We start from the raw sequence: 15,235 nt of genomic DNA, 5'->3' as shown, positions 1-15,235 counted from the left end.
AAACACATGCGGAGGCAGCTGGTGCTGCTTCTCTATAGACCAATTGAAATAAATTGTCACTCCATTCATTGGTGGACCACGACTGACAATATGGCACCAATTCATGACACTTTTGTCGTCTGTGGCCGTAAGTTTTGCAAAATATTAGAATAAGAACACCGTCGAACGTCGAGCACCGAAACGTCAAAACAATAATTTATTTCGGATTCCGCAGTTTTTCTGCGGGATACTTCGGCGCAAAATTGGATCCTCAAGCTGGATGCTGGTCCCATTATAACTTTATATGGCCTTTTAAATAATAAATAATAATAATATATCAACACACTCGCGCCACAAATAAAGCTGTCCGTCTGCCAGCCGGTTTCGAATTGGTGGGGTCACCCGAATACTGGCCAGGAAGAGATCCATACGTTCAAGAAGATACACCCGCCCGTCAGTCAGTCAGTCAGTCAGTGCGAGCTGATTGGATTTTATGAGTCGATTTTCCGTCAGTGTGTAGAGGGGCCTTCAAGTGCCAACATAAATATGCCTTTACAGCTTCTGACCGCCAGGCCACGCCAGGCCGGCCAGTTGGTTCATCAACGCTTGCCTGCTGGGGCACCGTGCGTTCGAAGTCCGTTTTTGCTAGCCCTGATTTACGATCATAACTCCTCGCACCGTTTATTCCTTCTACATATTGGTGCACCCATTGATATGGTCCAGTTTTATCATTTCAATGATTCAAAGGCAGTAAAGATGGATGGATAAACAAATGAAAATTTTAATGTTTGCTGCAGTACCACTTTTTCACACAAATTGTCCGCATTGATCAAATAATGTAAGGTAAACGACGTATCCCTGCATCCGGTTAATGTTAAGGCATTCAAATGTTGTATCCGTTTATTTCAAAGTAAACGAACTTAAAATAAGTTTCCAATATTTAGTATCATCTCTTTTATAATACACAATTACTGTTTAAAGCCGTCTTTTCAACGTAACGTAATCGATACCGATTCAATGATCGATTCGAATGTGTACATAAAAAGTGATTCGAATAAAAGTTTCTTTTCAAAATGGAATAAAATCGTAATAGTAATCGATTTTTTCCATTATATTGATTTGATTGGAGCGAGCAAACAGTGCCATTATTTATATGAATACGAGATCATTATTGCGACTAGTTTGTCCGTTTTTATAGAAGCCATGCTCTTATTACAGTCGGTTGTTTGGACTGGATTTAACGAGTGGTCTGTTAAACGGTGAACTTAAGCACTCAAATCGTTTGCGGATTGTCAACATAACATTAACCTTTTCGCAACATGCCACGAAAGGAAATTTAACGGCGTCAAATCACAGCCCCGAGGTAACCAGTTACATATCAATGCCAGATTGGCTGGTTATATTATGATTACCGAATATAGGTACACAAAAGCGCCATCTTTTCGAAATTACAATTCGTCCAAATGAATGTGTGCAATTTTCGATCATAAACAGATCGTTGCTAAGTCATTGAAGACTGTTCGTTGAATGTAACGTTATTTTCAGGCTGATTTTAGAAATTCCAAGCAAATAATGCTACTAGGTGATTTTTTGGATAAAATTTCCCTCGATTCCGAGCTGCAATAGGACAGCGATGGTGAGCACGACAATTGTTTCATAGTTGCCAATTGGAAGTTTCGGAATCGTGAAGTAAATAACTCTAAAAAAAAAAAACTTCACATTACTCTACAAAAAAATCAAGTAACATTTCAAGAGAATTACAAATAAACCCTTCATTGAGCGTCCTTTTATTCGCACTGAAAATGATCAAAAATCAAAGTCGCTGTTTTGATGCTATTCAATTCTGTTCCGTCCCATTCAAAGGTGTTCAGTCCTGTCTACTTTCTCATTCTCGAACTGCAATCGCGACCGCCAAGGCACTTTATTGTCTTTTATTGCGTTCTTGGTTGCTCTTAGTTGCGTCTTTTTGCCCTCATTTGTAGTATGTTTTTTGCATTTCTTGTCGTTGTTTGGCTGTCGTTTAATCGTCTCATCGTCGCCTTTTCTGCATCTGTTTTAGTCTTTTTGTCGTTTTTGATCATTTTTGTCATTTCTCTGGCGTTTTTTTCGGTGTCCTTTCATCGTATTTTTATCGTCGTTCGTCTTTTATTTTCATCGGCTTCTCACCTACTTGTGATCACTTTTTCGTCATCTTCCCATTGTTTTTTTCGCTACCTCTTCGCCATTTTTTGTGACCCAAAAGACACGACGTTCTTATGTCGTTTTTTTGTTGTGTTTTCGACGCGTTTCGGCGTCTTTTTTGTCGCCTTTTCATGGTCGTTATGCCATCTTTACATCACATTTCCATTGCCTGTTCGTCATTTTGTGGCTCTGTTTTTTTGCATTTTACGCCACTTTTTACAACGGCTTTTTATCGTTGTTAACGTCTTTTTTGTTGCTGTTTTAGCACCTTCAGCACGATGCTGAACGTCATTTTGTCGATTTTTTTTTTTCGTTTTTTATCATCTTTCCATCGTTTTATTGTTGTCTTTCCATCATCTTTTCTTGTTGTACTGTTTGTTTTGAAGACAACCAAAACTGCCACAAAAGACAATAATTAGGACTGTTGCAATGCCCTTCTGGCATATAAGAAAGCAACCAAAATGTTGTTTTCTTTACTGTCATTTCGTCGTTCTTTGTCGTCTTTTGGACCGTTTCTAAATGATTTTTTTTGTCGTGTTTTACTTTTTTGTTGTTAAGCCGTTAATTTCTGCAATTTTTGTCGCTATTTTGGCTTCTTTTCGTCGTCATGCTGTCGATTTTCTTAAGTATACGCATAATTTTTTTTGAATGTTTTGTCGTGTTTTTACGCTCTTTAAACGTCTTTTGTTTTGTATGTTTGCCGCAGTTTTGGTGTCTTTTCGTAGTCTTCATCATATTGTCATGTTATTTCCGTCTTTCTTCGTTATTAGCATTTTTTTTTATTTTTTCGGCGACTTTTTGATGTTTTTGTCGTTATTTTGGTTACTGTTTTGGTATTTTATGTCGTCTTTTTTGTTTTTGTACTGTCATTTTTTCGTCGTTTTTGTCATTGTCTTTATTTTTTTTACCTTTTAGTCTATTTTTGCAATTTTATCATCGTCTGATTTGCTGTCAAGACAACAAAAAACTGTCTTTTGACTGTCTTTTCGTCGTCCTTCTATCAAATATTCGTCATCTCTTCTTCGTTTTTTTCGCATATATTGTCACCTATTTGTAGCTTTTTAATTTAAAATTAAAAAAGAAGAAAACTTATCCAATTTAATTCTACTATGTATATTTTATTCACGACAGATACGTATTTCGCCTACGACTTGCAGGCATCCTCAGTGTCTGTTTTCAAACTCAGACACTGAGGAAGCCTGCAAGACGTAGGCGAAATACGTATCTGTCGTGAAATAAAATATACATAGTAGAATTAAATTGGATAAGTTTTCTTCTTTTTTAATTTTAGGTTTCGTATTCTGCTAAGACGCTCCAAAAACTTCAGGCTTTTTAATTGTTTTTTGTCATGTTGCGTTTTGTCCCTGTTTACCGTGTTTTTATCGGCTCTTCATCGACTTTTCTACAACTATTTATAGTCATTCCGTCATCGTATTGTTGTCTTTTCGAATGCTTTTCGCCTTCTTTTTTTATCTTTTTATTTTCTTTTATTCGTATGCGTTTGTCATCTCTCTGCCATATTTTTGCCATCTTCATACATTGAATTTCGTCATCTGTTCGTCGTTGTTTGAGGTCTGCTTTTGGCATTTTTGACGCTTTTTCATCGGATTTTGCCGTTTTCATTGTCTTTTTTTATTTTGACACGCATTTAGTCATATTTTTTGTCGCTGTTTGGCTTCTTTTCGTCATCATATTGTTTTTTCGACGCCTTTTCGTCGCCCTGTCGTCATCTTTTTCTCGTGTTCGTCGTCTTTTTGTCATCTCTCTGTCGTATTGTTGTTGTTGCTTTGGGTCGTTTTTGTCGACTTTTTTGTTGCTGTTTTGGCGTTTTTTCTTCGGTTTGGTCATCTTTTCATCGACTTTGGTCGTCATTTCGCCATTTCTTGTTGTCTCTTCTTCATTTTTTTTGTCAATTTTTCGTCATTCTGTTGCTTGTCAAGACAACAAAAATGTTGCCCCTTTTACTATCTTTTCATCGTTTTTTTCGTGGCCGTTTTAAGTGTGTTTCGTCGCTCTTTTGACACTCTGTTTGACGCTCTTTTTGTCATGTTTTTGTTCTTTTTATCGGTGTTTTGGCATCTTTGCATCGCATTTTCATGTTGTTTCCGTCTTCTTTTTGGTGTTTTTCTTTGTCTTTTTGTCAGCTTTTCATCGTAGTTTCGCCATCTTCTCATCACTTTTTCATTTTTTAACGCATGTTCGTCGTCTTTACGATGTTTTTCATTGCCGTTTGTTCGAATTTTTGATTTCTTTTCGTCTTTTTTGTTTTGTTTTCTAAGCTAGGCGAAAATGTTCAACAGTTTTCCATTGTCGCATAAAAAGACGAAAGCTAATAATGTAAATACAGCAAGAATTTTTTCTTGAAAGAAATATATTCAACAATTTTTTTTCCAAATCCGTATAAATACGAGTAAATACGTAGATTTGACATCGCTGCACAGTGGTCCAAACAGCGCAATACGTGATCGTGTGATATTGCGCCAACACGTGAAGTTTTTCGCATATAGTTTCTTTAGGAACATTTCTTGGTATAATAAGCCCCTTCTTGTGAGAGAAATCTTTGGGTGATTAATTCCCTTAAAAGTGAGATACGAAATTTATTTTCTCGTACATTCAAGATACAGGTTTGGTACTTTCGGCAAAGTTGTAGTAAATATTAATGCAAATAATTTTGTCAAAGACACCATACTTGTATGTCTTCATGGAAATTATCTATGAAGCGTTATTCGTGGACAAACCCTTTAAAACAGTTTTTAAACCCTGACTTATTCTGTTCAACTTTTATGTGTTCATAGTGTTCTAAAAAGTTGTTTATCTTGCTAAAATCAACGTTTTTGTAGAACATTATTATACGCAATTTTCTGCATTTTTGGAGATTTTGAGCATTTTTGATGAAAAATAGTACTTTTTTGAGCTTAAATATTTCCCAAGGTGGCAAATGGTGGCAGATCAAACAACTCGTACTTAAAAGTACAACAAAAAACCTTTAAAGGCAAGTGACAATTGTCTGTATCCGTGTTGCTTATTTTAAGATGTGTTGCAAAAAGATGTGTTGCTTATTTTATTTTTGGTTTGAGTAAAGTTAATTGTTAACTGCTTGTTAATTCGTGTTTTATAATTAAATAGTTATTTAGTCATTCCGAGAAAATTCGGCCTTATGTGACTGTTGTTGAAATTCGGCCATTTAGATTTCAGCCATTCGTGATTCGACCATTTGTGTTTCGGCCATTATGTACCAGCCCGTAATGAGTGTGATCTTTTTCAAAGACACCAATCGAAGGTATTGAACAAAATAGACTTAAGTTAGTTATTTGGAAGTCTTGCTCTTATTAATTGCGGCAAATAATTTTAAGTCTACATTCATTTTCGACTCGAAAATAGGCGAAAAAATTGCTAACTCAACTTGTTAGAAAGAGATTGTCAACGTAAATAAAATGGCGTTTATTGCATCCGAAGTACATTTTAATTGTTCTATAAACATGACTGAGATGGATTTTTAAAACAACTATAACTTTTGAGGATACAAACGGATACAGACAATTGACACTTGCTTTTAAAGGTTTTTTGTTGTACTTTTAAGTAGGAGTTGTTTGGTCTGCCACCATTTGTCACCTTGGGAAATATTGAGGCTCATATTAGAACTATTTTTCATCAAAAATGCTCAAAATCTCCGAAACTGCAGAAAATCGCGTATAATAATGTTCTACAAAAACGTTGATTTTAGCAAGATAAACAACTTTTTAGAACACTATGAACACATAAAAGTTGAACAGAATAAGTCAGGGTTTAAAAACTGTTTTAAAGGGTTTGTCCACGAATAACGCTTCATAGACAATTTCCATGAAAAGATACAAGTATGGTGTCTTTGACAAAGTTGTTTGTATTGATATTTACTACAACTTTGCTGAAAGTACCAAACCTGTATCTCGAATGTACGAGAAAATAAATTTGGTATCTCACTTTTAAGGGAATTAATCACCCAAAGGTTTCTCTCACAAGAAGTGGCTTATTATACCAAGAAATGTTCCTAAAGACACTTTATGCGAAAAACTTCACGTTTCGGCACTATATCAAACGATCACGTATTTCGCAGTTTGGACCACTGTGCTTAGGCTCGTAAAGCTATGGAAATTTGAAGCTTGAATATATGATAACTTAGAAAGAAAACGTCCCAGAGATCTACGGTCTTCTGCAAAAACGTATGTTTTGAGCGCTTGGATAATTGCCTAGAACTATGTGTTCTTGTAAAATGCAACAAACAAAAGCTAAGAATAAAAAACTAATTTTTAAAGAATTTTAAAAGAATATGCCCTATAGTTCAGCACTCGATAAAGATAGAAATTTTATTTCTTCAGCAGAGTTGCTTGTTTTTACATTATTTACAACTTTGCTGAAAAAACTATATCTATTTCCTAACACAAAGAAGTTATTTTTTTATTTTCATTATAGTAAGCAATGACAAACTTTTGACCATTTTAGATTAAGGGGTATATTCATACGAACAAAAGTGCTGAAGACCATAAATGATAAAATGAAAGCAAAAAACACTAGGAAAAAAGTTCCACTTTTCACCCGTTTGGACCACGCACTGTGCAGCGGTTGTTTGTCGTGCGCTTTCATCAGTGGAGTAAGCGTTGGATGCTATCCCAGTAAGAGTTCGTCGCACGACGTCGGACAGACGCAAGCAAAAGTTGTGTCCGACAATTTTACCGGGTTGCTTTTCACACTCGCTCGCGTAAAAATGGGCACAGTTTGCTTCTAGCTCAATCTGCAACAGTAACGACAATTCAATATCGTTTGACTTCGTGCCTTGCCTTGAACCAAAGTTCGGTATATTTATTATTGGTGGTTTCCCTATTTAATTTTTTTTTGAGATATTTTTTTTCAAGTTTCATTTATTTTTAAATTTTGCCGTTTCTTTTGTACTTTGTAACTAAACTTTGATTTATATTATAGTTTGGTATCAACATGCATGCCCTAGTTCAACTGTTTTGTTGAATTAAATTTCATTCATGTTGAATTATTAAAATATTTAGGCTTTAGACTAGCATTCAATAAATATAAGCAATATAGGAAATATAGACTACCACGGAAGTTGGCTTATTCTCACCGTTGCACTACAAAAGGTGAGTTAAAGTAATTGAAAGAATAATATTTCTATTCGATGTTAAGATCACCTACTAAGCCACAAAACGTTACATAACTGATCTAAAAATAGTAGTTTGTACCGAATGGCGAAAACAACATTATTGCATACACCGATAAAGAGTTTAGCCGGTGAAAGTGATTACCGTGCCGCGGTCAGGAATTGCGTATGACGGTGAGTCCTACCGGTTCGCCAGGTGTGCCGTCGTCGGTTTTATCTTAAGTTGTCCTGCAGATTGTAACATACATATTGAGGCAGCTTGGTGACCCACATAATCGAATGTGTATATGGGCTCTTGGGCAGAAGTACAGGCAGAAGTTGTGCGTGTGGGAAAAATGCAAAACCATACATAGTAGCTACTAGGTACAAAATACTAATTTGTTTTTCGTGTACAAGCGAAATACTTTTTCTTTAATTGCGCCGGGAATATTAAATTACCATTATTAAACTATGGTATCGGCGAAAGCAATTTTTTTTCGGTGAATCAGTTTTAGACAATGTTTCGTCTCTTAGGGGACCCACGACATACGGCGTACTAGACAAAACCGTTACTTTTTTCGAGGGAAAATTCATTCTTATTTTATTGGTATAAGGAAGTCAACGGGATTCAGTGATTGTCCATTAGTCGAACTACACATCAGAAATGAAATAAAACCTTGATCGATACTTACTCGTCAACTTTTGATAGTGCTGATCGTCGGTGTCGGTGAAGAACCACGTCTGAAAGAAAGCAATAGAAATAAAAAAGTTGTAATAAATCCGCTTTTATCAATAGACTGTATGAACAACTGTTGAGTGAAGGAGAGTGCAGGAGAAAGAAAGATCAAAGTCGCATAAGCACTTGTACGGGCTAATAAAAAATCTAATCAGCTTAATTATACTCATTAAAGGTTTCCTTCGGAAGGAGCTTCCAGCCGCAACGGGCGGCGGCGATGGGGGCCCAAGGGATCGAAATTTGCTGCCGCATGGCGCACTTTACTTCATCAGTCTTAACTGCTGATGGCATGAAACATAAGTAAAGGTATTGATCCCGATCTGTCAAAGCACCAACCGTGCTTCGGCGGACGGACGGACGGATGAAGAGCAAGCTGGCGAAAGGCTTTTTCCTTTCGCAAACTGGCGGCCCCGAGTTGGCTTGGCTTGGCAGACATCATCATTAAATTAAAAATAAAATAAAAAAAAACTGGCAGTTTTGATCCGCGCCCGACGGCAGCTGTTATCAATCTTTCGTGCGGCTCCAAAGGCTGAAGGCTGAAGGAGGTGAGTTTCAGGTTTCGTACCAAACATGGCCGCTTTGGCGACGCGTTTCGTAAAAGGGAAAACTTGTCGCACATGGTACCGGGGCTTTTTTTTTGTCTTGTCCACGCACGCACTCACTCAGCCAGGATCGGCATCGAGATTCGACATTGGATGGGATGGGAAGTACCGGTCAATGTCAGTGCGTACCAACGACGACGACGACGCAGTGCGACGGGTCTGCATGGTCGCCGTTGGGTGCGGTATTTATGGGATTGTATCCTTCGGTAGAGAACGTACGGAACGTACACAACAGAAAGGGTCTCAGTTGTTTGTGGTTATGTCGAGAATAGAGGTGATGTTGGGCGGATTTCGAATTGTCCTTACTCATGCACGACAAGTCATTCTTTAGATCATTCATTAATCTTCTGCTGCGGGTGTTCTGCTTGAATATTACTTTAAATTTAAGCTAGATTGGAACAATTTTTAGCGAAATTTTACTAAAGAAGGACGATTTAGTAAAAATTGTAATTCTAAAATATTGTGGTAATAATTTTCTTCAAATTGTAAGTTGGAATTACAAATCGAAAAAAAAACGACCCAATCTTATTAATTAAGAGTTACGAGTGAAGTAAAAATCTAAAGTAAAATTTGAAACGTTGCAAAGCACGTTCGTGGCACTTGTGTCGCTAACCGGGACCTCTCCGAAGATGAACCGGTACGATGACGGTTGGCAAGCATGATCAGAATTCCAAATGTGTGTAAAAGTGTAACCTGTGATATTGGTACGCGAGGGAGGAGAGTGGGTAGGGGGAGGAAGGGGGGGAAGTTGATGCTGTGTGTGACACACTTGGTTGGCACTTGCGCTTCGCTGCTGGCTGTTGAACATGCCAGGCGACTGAAAATGAGTGCAGAAAAATGCTAAAACATTCAAATGCGAAATTAATTCAATTGTTGTTTATTTTATACCTTCTAAACTCGCTGTGTGTTTGTTCCGCTGATGGCAGCGAATGATGCTGGAGGGTCATGAAACTACAATTTCTCTTAGCTAACGAGTGAGTGAGTGAAAAGCACTGCTTGGCTGTGAAGTTCATTGTCTCTATTCCAGGCGGCCGCGCGCGGACTCGAGCTACAGCTTCGTCGTTCGTCCTCTTACAAGCGCTGTTTTTGATTGTTATCTACCATGTTAGATCTCGACTCTGGGTCTGGCAGCAAGTACACAGCGCAAGAGTGAGGCCTCATTCAAAACAATGGCATCTAAACACACATACACGTATACCCGCGCGCAGTCCGACCCGTGGAAAATAGTTCAAAAAAGTTTCCAAAGTTTCATGTTTTACATGTCGGCTCGTTGGACTTATCGGAAATTAAAATCGCATTCGGCCAGTTATACACTCCCGCTCGCGACGGCTATGAGGGCCGTGTTCTGTTGTGTGTCTCTGCACGGACCTACCACGAGATTTATGATTATTTTGTCTCACTTGAGTATCTCCTCAACGCGAACCACTAGCGCACAGTGGGGGTCCTATGGCTGTCGAACTCGTCCCGTCCCGTTCCCGTGCCCGTCCGTCGTTGGCAGCCGAAAACGGCAACAGAATACAACCGTGCGGCCCCGTCAATGTCGCAGCCGCTGCCGCCGCCGCCGCCGATTGCGATAAATTTGAATAATGAGAGCGTGGAAAATGGTAGATCCTATCGGAAGCGGATCGGAATTGGTTCGTGCGCCCGCGGAGTGGGATTATCGATGTTCTTGTAAATCGAATGTCGTTTCACTCGAATCGACCGACGACCACCAGCCACAGACCGGAAGCGACCGGAGGAAGCGAACGACGCCGCGACACTGCTGATTCCCCAGCCGTCCGCTGAGGGTCAAAGGATCGGTCTGCTGCTGCTGCTGCTGCTTTGTGGGGTATATCACGACTCAGTGTGTTTGATAAGGAAGTCGAAGAGTTTTCGATTCTTGACTTAAAATCAGATAACATTCGCTGAACTAGACTAGCAGATTGGAGTCTAAAGCCATTCGAATGACAATGTGACTATAGTAAAGAAAAAATGGCCTTCATCCGGCAAAAGAAGACTCGTTTTTTACAAAAAAATCTAATCTTTTAGGTTGTGTTTTTTATCGACTGGATTCAATTGTAACTGTTAATACCTATTTGGCAGGGCAGTCTTCGGAGAAATTTATCAAGACTGAAATTTGATGTTTTTCCGACGTTTCGATACTTTGTTGATGCCTTTTTCAAGGGGTAATATCATTTAGTCTTTTGTTCCGTTTTTAGGAGTGTGCATCCCGAGCAGAAGTGAAGAGCAAAATAATATCAAAATGTGTTATTGGAAATCGAATAACTTATATCAAAATTTGGTCTTGTTTTGGCTGACATAGTTGGTAAAATAACAAAAAATAATATCAAAATTTTGCTCCTTTAAGGCCAAAAGAACAACTACTTTTGTTATCTGAATAACAAAGCAATAACATGACTGTATTCAGAGTTTAGAATAACATATTTTAGTATTATTAAGATATTGAATAACAAATGCAGTAGTATATGAGATATTAAAAAATCATTTTATAAAATAGTTATAATCTAAAATCTCTTTAATCAGTAAAAAAATTGTGTGAAATATATCGAATGTCATTTTAAGACCAAAATAAGATATGATAATAAAATCAGTTATTAAACTCAACTTACAATCACTGTTTTAAATATCTACTCAATAACAAAATGTGTCATCAATGTAGCTCCATATCTATTCAATAACAAAATATACCATTATAACACAGTTTGATATTGTTTTCATATTATGTTGCTCTTCGCTCCTGCTTGGGATATGACGGTCATGGAGAGTAGTAGTTGGTACATGAGTTTGAATATTTAATAGATTTAAAAAAGTTTTTCCTGCTTTGTAGCTGTACTGCGGAACACAATGTACCAACTGCTACCCTCCATGACCGTAATTTGTACACACCTAAAAACAGAACAAAATACTAAATGATATTACCCCTTGAAAAAGGCACCAACAAAGTGTCGAAGCGCCAGGAAAACATCAAACTTCAGTCTGGATAAATTTCTCCGAAGACTGTCCTGCCAAATACTAACAGTTCTAATCTTTTATGTAAGAACTTGGGTTTCATACAATTCTGTGAATAAAAATTGTATTAGACGGCTTTATGATTTTTTTCAAAATTCAAAAGAGGGTATTGGTACATTCAGTTAGGCATTTTTTCGGCCACTTTGGGACTAGTTTAACATAACTGAGCAATTCTCTCCCTAAAAAAAGAATGTTCAACTAGGCTTAATGGCTCAACTTGACCCTCTCCATGTTAAATGTTCAGGTTTACGTCAGTTTTGCAGGACGTTTCTTATCTTTAGAAGCGTTTTCCGAAAGTTACAGGCTCAATTTAAACTCATTTCCTTGCTTTTGGTGTTTGGTGTTAACAACGACTTTTTCGGGACTTCAAGTAGCCGTCACTGAATTTTGTAGATTTTAACAGAAATTCTCTTCCTGAAAATGTGTTTGCTGTATTCTTTCTGTCAATAATGAGAACAGGATGAATACATTTTCATGTACAGACTGATTATTTTAAGTATGAATGTTTTCAGCGGATTTAAGCTTCATGTCATGATCATGATCATGATCAAAATTCTGGCAACCCTGTCAACTTACTACAAGTACGAATCTAATAGCTCCCGTAATAAACCGAATTTTTCGCTGTCTAAAGTGTTTAATTACTTAAAATAAAAATGTCAAAAAACTTTAGAACGCGTTCATCCTGCTGCGTGCAATCGGCGTTTGACTGAGCAAACTGCCAGTTGTGTTATGCATAGCGTTCGTATTCCACCTCTAAACGGACGCTGTGAACTTGAATGCGCGTTGGTGTGACTGCGGTAGAAAAAAAGGATCGGTCGAAGCCCTGTTCATGACCAAAATTGGTCATGAAAACCGCAATAAGAGTGCAATAAAACTGTCATGGTTACTTGGGTTCCCCGTCAATCTCCATTTCCTCTCAGTTTGCCTCTTTCAACTGCCATTGCCTCCATTTCTGCCGTTTCTGTTCTCATTTTTCCTCTCTCAATGTTATCACTATTGTTTATCTTCATTTTTCCTCTCTCACCCACACTCTCGATCTATATTTCTCCTTTTTGAATTTTCAGTTTTCATTTTTACTCTTTTGCTCTCCACCATTTTTCCTATTCTCAATGTTCATTTTCTCTTTCCCATTTCTTTCTCAAACTCTATTGCTTTTCTCCAGTGTTCAACTTCTTCTTTCAATCTTCAGTTCTTCTGTCATAATTTCAATTTTTCCTGGCTCAACCTCCATCTCCACCTCCGCAGTTATCTTCTCTCTTAATCTATATTTTTCGTCTCAATCTCCATTTCTTCTCTCTTTATCTCCATATCGCCTCTCTCAATCTACTTTTCTCTTTCCTCAATCTACACTTCATCTCTTCTAGGTTCCAGTTCTCCTCTCTTAATCTTTATTTCTGTTCATTTAATCTTTAACGTATGCATTAAAAAATTAACTATTTTTAGCAATCTTTTTAGCGATTACCCTGCCATCTGGTGGTAAGTCCACCTATACATTGCCAATCGTAGCAACCCTATTGAGAACATAAAAAATTAACAGCGTTGTCAATTGATTTGCTGCAACCATGACGAAACCAGCCAAGCAACTACGCTCGATGCTTTGTTCGTACTGTCACTCTGGAGCGAAGAAGTTTAGAATCGTGAGATACTTCTCGTACGCTGGATGTAGTCTATCTGGCATTTACTACATCCTCTCCTTTCCGGGGATAGGCGAGGGTATCGAACGGAAGTCTGGTTCCGACTCCTGCAGAAGCTGAAGGGGAACACCGAGAGCAAGTTGGTTTCGTCGTTCCGCGCATTGGGCTGGGAAGTTGAAATAACCGGCCAAACGCCGAAAAAGTGTCTGGCTAAGATGGACATTTCTGCAGCAGGCACATCCAGAAGAAACGGCTGAAAGTGTGAGGTCATGGTAATAAACGATGCCAAGACCTACTAGACGCTGGATGGCACCGGATGGCAAGGTACTGGATGCTTTACGTTCCCCCATCAAAGAAGTAAGCGTTGACGTCAAATTTATCTCCCACGTCAAGTTCCCGAAGAAGATCTTTCTGTGGCTGACGATCAGTGAGAGAGGAATGTGCCACCCGTTGTTCTTTCCTTCGGGGCTTGCGTTGAACCGGAGAAATATATAATGCAAAGTACCTCCCGGAAACGGTGTTGAAAAATTCATAGCAGCAAAAAACTCAATGAGATTTCAAACACATGAAATTTCAACCTTGATCACTCACATATGAATTTCTCTCGCTATTATACGCGATGTCTCTGTTGCTATGCGATGTAAACCAAATACAGCTGTGAGCATTTTGCTTAATTCTTCCACAGCTGGTATTTCATACAACGAACCAGAGAGCAAAAGAGAATCTACCGTTAGAGAAAACATCAGCAGCGAAAAATGCAACGCACATTCATAAATTAAGATGGTAAACATATTGGCGGAATTTGCATTTTTCTTTCGCGGGAATCGACATTTTCTTAACTAAAAAGTAACAAAGCCTAATAAGAATTAGATAAACATGTAATTTAAGTGTGCGTTTTAGTTTAACTTTCCGATATATTTAGAGATTTATTCCCTCACGCTCACTCACAGCTACGTATCGCACGAGAGACTGCCTATGCTTTTTAACAAGGAATTTGTATGTATCTGTGCATAGCTCCGGGTAGCAGTCGCAGCAAAGCAGAATGTGATCAAGCGGGAAGAAATATGTGTGCGTTTTGTGCTTCTTGTTATGAAAATAGAAAAACTCACGTGTGATTTTTTTCTGCATAGGATCAAGCTGACATGATATACAGTTGATTTTGATTTTTGATGAGTTTTGAGATTTTGAGTTTTTACCATCACTCTTCGGAAATTGTCATCGAAATTGAAGTATTACGCGAAGGAGAATGTGGTCTTTTGGCATGACTTGACTTCGGCCCATTAAGCTAAGAGAGAAGATGGACCGGCTGAAGATAAACATCCTCTAATTGCGACCGAAAGAAATTTTTCGGATGAAACTCAAACGGAGGATCTACTGCAATAATTTCGTAGTCAAAACGTAAAAGCAGATGGAAGTATAGAATCATATACGAGTAAATAAAAAAATACGTCCAGTGGTGGTTAATCACGAGATTTGCAGGACCGGCTGTCAGCAACACACTGCTTGTTTCTATCGCCTAGTCTATCTTCTCGGCAGTAGAAACAAAGAGCAGTCATACAAAAAAAATATCGTCGCATAGGAGTGTGTGGTGCGTATGCGTATACGAGAATGATAGAATTGGGAGAATAAAAAAAACTAGATATTAGACTGTTTAATATAACGGGCGGTAGCAGTGAGTTAAACTTTCTAGTACTAAACGAAAGAGTGCGAGCTCCACCTGTCATTGCACAACCCAATATGTTTTTGGTCTTTATCGAAATTTTCCTGGTCACCCAATTAATCATTCTTCGCATCAGACACTTACTCCCTTTCCAAAGTAGAAGCTATTTCCAAGCCAAGGCTACGAGATAGTTGGAGAACCAGTCGAAATCCATTTTTTCATCGGCTAAGGTTCAGAAATACCTGCGTTGTGCCGTCCGGTAGGGCGTTGAAGCATTTAAGCATTTTTGTAGAAGGTTTAATAAACGTA

The 15,235-nt window shown here is 38.1% G+C and overlaps 1 protein-coding gene across 1 annotated transcript in view; it reads right to left on the bottom strand.

Moving 5' to 3' along the window:
- LOC128736412 (fringe glycosyltransferase) overlaps window positions 1-15,235 on the bottom strand; it is a 265,753-nt gene that overhangs the window by 169,039 nt on the left and 81,479 nt on the right. The window contains exon 3 of the mRNA XM_053830895.1: window positions 7,978-8,026. Coding sequence (XP_053686870.1) covers window positions 7,978-8,026 — 49 coding nt within the window. The remainder of the gene's footprint in view (window positions 1-7,977; window positions 8,027-15,235) is intronic.

This window comes from Sabethes cyaneus, chromosome 2, assembly GCF_943734655.1.
Source record: "Sabethes cyaneus chromosome 2, idSabCyanKW18_F2, whole genome shotgun sequence".
Classification (NCBI taxonomy): domain Eukaryota; kingdom Metazoa; phylum Arthropoda; class Insecta; order Diptera; family Culicidae; genus Sabethes; species Sabethes cyaneus.
The sequence above is the reverse complement of the archived record's forward strand: the minus strand, read 5'-3'. Positions and strand labels throughout refer to the sequence as shown.